This window comes from Ruditapes philippinarum, unplaced genomic scaffold, assembly GCF_026571515.1.
Source record: "Ruditapes philippinarum isolate M1 unplaced genomic scaffold, ASM2657151v2 ctg19949_1_1_1_1, whole genome shotgun sequence".
In the NCBI taxonomy this organism is placed as follows: domain Eukaryota; kingdom Metazoa; phylum Mollusca; class Bivalvia; order Venerida; family Veneridae; genus Ruditapes; species Ruditapes philippinarum.
In genome coordinates, this window is record NW_026854077.1 from 5,953 (window position 1) to 14,124 (window position 8,172).

Consider the following 8,172-nt stretch of genomic DNA (forward strand, 5'->3'; position numbering starts at 1 on the left):
ACATTTCATAACTTGACAATTTGTATTTAAGCTTTTATTTTAAACGGTAGCTATTTCATTTGATTTTGCCTAACAACATGCACTTGAATAACCGAAACATGAATGATCATTAGAGACACCATTAACATTGTATAAACTTGCACAATAATCAACAACTGTTTTCTAGACTGAATAAATAGAATAACACCTAAAGAATGTGTTCGACTGAACCTTTTGAGACGCAATATGTTTCCTTAAACCAAACTGCTGTGACATGTTTGGAATGAGTGAAATATGTAATATGTCAAAATAAGACAAAAATATAAACAATGAACATCAATAATGTCTCAAATATCCAGCGATGGCAAAGTACGACTTAAACCGCACATATAGAACAATTGTCAAATTGTTAATTCGACGGTATTAACGGAGAACCAAAAGAAAGAGTCCATGCAATCGCATTCAGGAATATAAACTGCTAAATATGTTGTAAAACGTGATCCCTCGGAAGCAATAAAACGGCAAAATTACATGAAAATTGCAGACTCGGTTTAATTGAGTCTACACATGAGGGATAATGAAAAGGTGCAACATCCCTCGCGACCTCCCACCATCGGCTTTAGCGACACTTAAAAGTGCTAAGTTTGCTTATTACAATATACTGTCACTCCTACAAATTAATATAGCTTTAAGTACTTGGTTCAAGTCAGCTGTTCTCTAATAAAATTGGATTTTTTAAAATGTCGAAAGATGAATATTTACAAATTTCAACAAAGACAAAATACTGGGACCTCGTTCATTTCTAACACGATATTATACATGTATTATCACATTACTGTAAGTATAGCCTGAAAGACGACATCAGTAGACAGTGTGAAAAATATCAACGAAATATCCCTACAGGGCTTCTTTGGTTATTCATTCGGGTCTGATATGCTAATACAGGCTTAAACATCCATTAGTTTTCGTGCCAATAAAAACCAAGTTGTTCACAATATTGATTACTAACGGATGTATTTTAACAATTTTGTCAGCGATGGCAAGTTTCTTTCTCGGAACGCTATTTAAGTATATTTTCATCGCCAATTTCCGGTATGAAGCATGAGTTATCTCAGTGGCTGCTTACAGTTATATGAAATACATTTGAAATCATAAATACACAACTTTCAGTGACATTTCAAATAATTTTGTTTATATACACAGATGATATAAATGTTTCGATCAAAGTTTCACAAATGGAAACCGGTTTTATTAACGTATAGTTAAACTCCTCTATTAAGACCAGCAATGGGACTGGGCCAAAGTGGTCTTTATTGCGAGTCTCATTAGTGAATACAATTACCGAAGACCATTTTTTACTTTGGCAATATATATACATGATATATAAGGACTTGTTCAAAGTTTATATACTATAACCTTCAAATACGAAAAACAAAAGTATGTAATACTTATTTATTATGAGATATTGGAGCAGTTTGATATTAAAGAATACATTTTTATAGGCGTTGTTTCAATATTAATTAAGGTACATAATTCACCTATACGTCTTCACAAAATAAATGTTCAGAAAGCAACATAAAACCACTTTTGCCTTTCTTTTTAAGATATCTAAATTATTACAGTTTAAACATCAAGTTTCATCAAGTGTCATGCCTATGAGCATCGAAACATATAATAACAGCAAACTTGTAATCTAAATTGGTGTTTTCAATTCAGTGGTCTTTAAAGTGGGATTGAGTAAAGATTAAAACATTGCATTGGGACTAAAACATGCGGTCTTAATTGTGGCTAAGCGATGTGGTTTTAAATGTTGATCGTGTAAAACAGAAAATTCTGTTCTTTTGAAAATTTTCCTTAATAGCGATGTGTTTTAAAAAGGGTTTTTTAAAAAGAGTTTTTACTCTATAATATTCCTGTACCTCATTAACATACTCAATGCAATGACAATGGTTTTTAACTCTTTAACTTAGCTTTTAATACTTGACATGATTCGACGTTTATTACTTGACATGATTCGACGTGAGTGTTGCAACCATGTTTTTGTTTTGTTTTTGATTTAGTACAACTTACTTCACTTCAATGTTGTTATATTTTTCTAGTCCTTCGGGATCATTGATGCCAGCACTATTTAATGTAAATAATTGAGTTCCGCTCAAGCCGGTGCTAGGGGGCATGAGTAATGTTGCATTCAATCATTATCCCTCATGTACAGACTCAATCAAATCGAGTCTGCAATTCTTATGTTATTTTATTTAGAGTAATGCTTCCGAGAAATCACTTTGTTTCGAGATCGTTTTTTGTTTTTTTTTGGCAACTGGAATTTCTTCAGCAGAAATGTTATTTTACATGCGCATACAAAGCACTTAGCAATGTTAAAAGGATATCATATTTTGACAGAAATGAATTGATCGCATGCTTTTTAATAGCTGCAGGAAATTAATACCACAATTATTTTGACATTTTTCAGACAGATATGGAAATCTTAATGAATTTCTTTCCTGCTTAGTGTGGAATTAATTATGACTCTATTCCGATTTATTCACAAAAGCAATTGAATTCACTATTTATTTTAAACAATTACGCATTTATCAGATTGTTAAATAAAATTTTTCCTTATAGAGCTATAACTAAAATACGAATAATTAATGCACCTAAACACGTCACGGTGAGTTCTTGCTAGGGTTCAATTACAATTGATTTAGTCGCCACAATTAAGTCACCTCCAAATGACATGCATAATCACAGTCTTCTGATCCATGTTATTCTTATATGTTGATCCTTCAATTGCCAATCCACTCTCCGGTCCCCTCTAAACATTATCTGTGTTTGTACCTTTTGGTTGATTGTCTCGTGATTTTCTTTTAAATTAGTGAATTACTTTTAATTATAAAAACGTCCCATCCGTGCTTTGCATATTTGCCCCTGCCTTTGACGGATGTTTGATCATTGTCTAATTATGCTAATTAAATCTGCAGTGTTCATATGAATACGTTTCATGGGCAATTCATATTCAAATAAAAGGACAGAGCCTGCAACACTTTCAATTATTTTTTCATTTTGGGCGTTCTTTAGGGATTCCGTTTTTCTAAATTTTAGTTCTTGAAAAAAAAATCAAAAACTTTATGTAAATTTCCGACAATTATTTTGGGTTAACCCTTTTTTATTATAATGCCACTGTTTTCTTATGATTTTGTTACGTTATGTTGTACATAAGGCCATATAAAATTAATCTTTAGACTCTCATCCAGGTTTCAAGAAATAATTGGGGCGGGTGGGTGGAATTTATAATTTATAATTTATTTTATCCATCACTTTTAAGACCTGAAAAAAACAGAAATGTATGAATAAACAAAAAAGTTTAAATCTGTATTTTAATGAGAATAATACTAAATGTTGTAAGATTATTTGTTACTTACAATCATCTTTTACATTTTTGTAGCTATGTGTTTTTATTAAACAGAACAGATACAGGTTTTCAATTGTCAAATAAATGTATAAATGTTAATTTCATTCATCTTGTATTTTATACCCAAAGTTCTATCTTAATAAAGAGCTATATAAATGTTACTGTCTCTTTCTTTTATATTATACCCAAAGTTCAGTTTTAATTCTGTATTAAAAGTACAGTATCCTAAGGGACTCCCCCTAAACTGTTCTGCTTAGCAGAATTTTTTTTTTCCGAAACACAAGTCTTTTGCCTAAAGTTTTACATGTATCACACAGAGGATAAAAGTCATTATCACCAGACTCTTCTTCTGCACCACAGTATATGCACAATGGTTCATAGCCAGCAGAATAATAGGCAAACTCTATATTCGCATTTATGACTTTTCTTGATAAACACCTGTTTGAGTATGTGATCGTCTTCACAGTCAATGTCTTCAAATGAGGAACCACATGAATATTCAAGCTCTGACAAAGACTTTCTTAACTGAATTCTCTGTGCTCCCTTTACAACTTTTTTACAGAAAATAAGACGAGACTTTTCACATTTACTACAAACTATAACCATATTCACATTTTTTGCAAACTGTGCTGTTGGAACAAAAGGCAATCCGTGTTTCTCAGAGGAAGTTTTCTTAATTGATGGTCTGTACTTCTCTGATGTGTTTTTTGCCATATAAGTCATCAAATGGTTTATAACGTTCACCATCACTAGGTTCTAGGTCAGGTAAATGACAAAGCTGCTCAAACACATCAGCCGGCAATCTTGGAGCTTTACAAAACTTACATGTAGCTAGACCACATTTTTTCACATAAAACATATAATGCCTAACCCTGCAATGCTTTTCTATGAAATTAGACAGTTTACATTTTGATTTCAAATCCTTTTGGGTTGTTTTATAAGGTTCTATATGTTCAATTTTGCCAATAGTTTTTGCTAAGTCACTGATTTCATCATCAGTTGCAGCCCTATGAGCTTTCAGATTGTTTCCTTTCCATTTTAATCTACGTATAACATCATACAGCAAAATTTTCACTGGTTCTATGGAATCTTTATCATACTGTACTATTTCAAGATCCTTTTCTGTAAGGTTCCTGACTTGATTCATTGAATTGCAAGATCTAAGTTTTCTTTCAATATCATCATGTAGATTAGACCTCATTAGACCTACAGACTGAAAGCCTAAATTTAAAACTAACATTAGTCTTTCAACTGGATTTTTCCAACTATTACTTGGTGGTATTCTCACTGCAACGAGCATGTCCAAGTCAGCTTTCAAGAACAGATTTATTAAGGTGATCTACACTGATCCATATGTTACTCTGTGATCAGTTCCTCCATACAGTATACATAGCTAGAATAGGTTTTTCAACATCCAAGAGTGGCAATACTTCTGCTGAATGCCTCCAAGGTGATGATGGCTCAAAAACCCCTTCCTTCAAAGTCACATATACATCACCTCATTAGAAGCTTTCATCAATACTACTTGGAATATCTACTTTTAATGTCACACTAGGGGTGATTGAAAATTTTGTGAAATCATGATCTCCCACTTCAAATGTTTTACCATTAGCAATCAAAACCGCTTTGCCCCTTTCAGCTGCAGCTACTGGGTAACCAGGTTCTCCAACTTTTAACTTATGCTTGTCATCCATACACACCATACTACAATGTTCTCTGTATTTTATGCAAAATTCTTTTTCATACCGAAATAGTGCTGATGCATAATGCATGTCTTCATGACTATGTCTAAATTGCCTACTTTGTATCATGAATTTAACTTTCAAACGGCCAGAATATCGTTCTGATGATTTATGATGTGTATTTCTTGGCCAGAATTGAAGTTTTAACCATTGCTTTGATGCAACAGGTGTGTTTGCTGGACATTTTAGTTTTACTTGCTCATAAAAATCTGACACAGAAAAAGCATCTGCGAAGTGCGTTACTATGTCATCACCACCTTTTAATACCTTATCATGTCTCCGATCATCAACTGCAGTTTCCAGACTAGAAATAATATGTTTTTGACACTGCCATAAGAATTCATCATACTGTTCTGGACGCCCATTATTAACTCTTAAGTCACAAATGAGGTCGGGGTCATCATGCTCTAAAATATCAGCAATACGTTTATCAACTTCATTTGTTGCTGCATTTATACTTGCTCGACAGTCACCTGTTAATCGTCTGTATGCTTCTCTCAAGAAACCTGCTCTGGAGTCAATTTTTCTACCAAACAAGCTCAAAAATTCACGTCTCATGGCTTTGGTATGATCAACTGGTAGACTCTTTTTTATATTTGTGACAATATTCATGTTTTTACTCAATACCACACTTTCACTGTCCTGTGTTTCAACTCGCCACAGAAATGTTAAGTGTTCTTTAGCCCCCGAATATGTGTACTTTATACATTTAACAGGCATCACCAAGTTTTTTATGTATTCATGTCGACGTCTAGCATCACCAGGCGCATATTCATTCAGCAGCAGATGCTCATATGGCTTGCATGACATCAAAGCAGAATGTAGAGTTTTATACCTGAAATGTTAAAATAATGATTTTTTTCACATAGGCTTACCACAGAACAGTGAGTTCAACATTTTTCCTATACTACACTGAGCATATTTTTTTTTCATAAAGGGAGATAATAAGTTTGCAGTGTATTTTCTGTTACAAAGAGAACTACAATTAAAAACAATTTGAAACTATCCTTGTCCTATCAACTTTTATATTCATCCATCTGAAAAAAGTAAAATACTTAGTATTTAATATTCTTAAATATAAATTTTATCTCATTTGCATATCAATTTTTTGTAAATGATAATTAGGCCTTTAGGGAGGTTTTTGTATATTATCATGTACAGTAATTCAGTTGCTTTTAAAAGCATAAAACTAATACATGTTCCAGACACAGTTTACTTTATCAGACTTAAAAAATGTAATATTATCTTTTAATATAATCAGTTTCTGTATAGAACTAGGCTAAATGGAAATATACCTGCTATAGGGACCAGGTGCAATGTTGTTTTTCTGGACGAGGACCTCAAATGTGTCTTTGTCAGTAGCCTTCTGCTTCTTAGACTCTGGTTCATCTTTCTCTTTGGAAAGATATGTTGCATACTTCAAAAGGCTGTTGGCCAACTCGGTCACAATCTGAAAATAAAATATTTCTTTACTTTCTTCATTCTTTTGATCTTAATATATACAAAATTCCTACTGCTGAGAAATGAACAGATTTCATCACAAAAGTAAGTTTATATTTCAGACAGTTATAGCATGTGTGAAAAGAAATATGTAAAAGGTACAAAATGCAGACATTTTTAAATATTTTAAAAATAAAAGATATTTTCATACATATACACCATCACAATATTAAAAAGCAAACTTTTTTTCTTTTCTTTTTTTAGATATTCTTAAGTCAGAGGCACTTCACACACACTCTTAAAAAAAACGTTTGATACTTTGATACTTTTGTAACATTTTTCCTTTTTCTTATTTAGCAAATATTAGAAATCCAAGCAATATTTAAAAGCAAAATTATGCTAAAAAATATAAACCTCTTTCACAGATGTCCACATTTCTCTCTTCATAAATGCACAATCTAAGACATGAAGTAAAGCTGTGTAATGATCCCTCAGTTTAGCTTCAGTCAGATAGTCTGCTTGAACCTTTTTCCTTTTTCTTGATGCAGGCTTGTAGTACCCACTGAAATGCTGTAGAGCATCGGGAATAGCACAGCCACGGTCTGAAAGTGTTTTGTGATTTCCATCCAGAAACCACATTACATCTGATAAGATGTTAATCAAGTTTTCACCAAGGGTCTTCACGTTTGAAGAAACGAAGCCTACTTTCATCGTTTTTAACCATTTTAATATATCATTGTAAAGTTTGCTTTCTGATTTACTTCTGACTTGCTTTCTGGTAAATGTGATGCTTTATTTGCCGCTGACAGTAAAATTGAGAAAGCATCCTGCCTCGTATCTGTGCTTCTTTTTGATTCATTTGACGCCTCGTTATTATTATTGTCAATACCCATTAGAAATAAAACATAATGTCCAAGGCATGAAACAGCTTCAGAAGCTTGAGAATTTGGAGAGACACTCGCCAACTCGTGTTTATTTTGTCCCAACTTCACATTCACTACACAGCTTCCGTGGCTAAGATTAAGGCTTTTCAACTGGCAAAATTTTTCAAATATATTGATGAACGTCGCATCATTTCCACCCAGATTTTGATCAAAACTAAACCCAAACCAATCACAAACAGTTTTCTTGCTTACTGCATCATATATTTCACATATGACGAACATTTTGACAATTTTACTGATCGAAAACGAACGAATTTAAAATCTTGGTCACTAGACGCTGTAAACCTCAGTCTGATTTTTATGCGTTCGTCCCGTGAATATTCGACCACGATTTTCGGACGAATTTTCGTCCACAGACGTCTGCGAAATGAACTTTTTTTTATGAAAATAAGTTATTTTGAGCGGAAAGATTTTGACACGGGCGGGCGAGGATGAGAGTCTAAAGATTAATTTTCTATGGCCTAATGGGTGGTATTTATAAAAAAAAAAATGCCTGTCTTTCTTCCACTCAATAAACTGCATTAACAAAATATGAAATTCCATCAATACTATTTCTGCCAATTCATCAGAAATTATCCATTTGTTGACAGCAGAATTAAGATAGAATGATATCAAATGACCTGCTATTACGTATTTACGTCAATCATATTCGTCTAAATTC

At 32.9% G+C, this 8,172-nt stretch overlaps 1 protein-coding gene and 1 pseudogene across 1 annotated transcript; both read right to left on the reverse strand.

Annotated features, from left to right (window-relative positions):
• Window positions 1–3,212: 3,212 nt before the first annotated feature.
• Window positions 3,213–4,685, reverse strand: LOC132738866 (uncharacterized; annotated as a pseudogene).
• Window positions 4,686–4,879: 194 nt separating this feature from the next.
• Window positions 4,880–7,878, reverse strand: LOC132738865 (uncharacterized). Its single transcript, XM_060726471.1, has 3 exons — window positions 6,982–7,878; window positions 6,423–6,577; window positions 4,880–5,962 (listed from the first exon to the last, which is right to left on the reverse strand). The coding sequence occupies exons 1-3, from the start codon at window positions 7,276–7,278 to the stop codon at window positions 4,888–4,890; spliced, it is 1,527 nt and encodes a 508-aa protein (XP_060582454.1). The 5' UTR covers window positions 7,279–7,878; the 3' UTR covers window positions 4,880–4,887.
• Window positions 7,879–8,172: the final 294 nt, after the last annotated feature.

Excerpts from the sequence above, each read along its gene's own strand:
- LOC132738865 (XM_060726471.1), bottom strand. The coding sequence starts at position 7,278 with ATGAAAGTAGGCTTCGTTTCTTCAAACGTGAAGACCCTTGGTGAAAAC. Across the intron at positions 6,578-6,981 it reads TGTGGACATCTGTGAAAGAG|ATTGTGACCGAGTTGGCCAA; the intron begins GTTTATATTTTT and ends TTTTATTTTCAG. Across the intron at positions 5,963-6,422 it reads GCACCTGGTCCCTATAGCAG|GTATAAAACTCTACATTCTG; the intron begins GTATATTTCCAT and ends TTAACATTTCAG.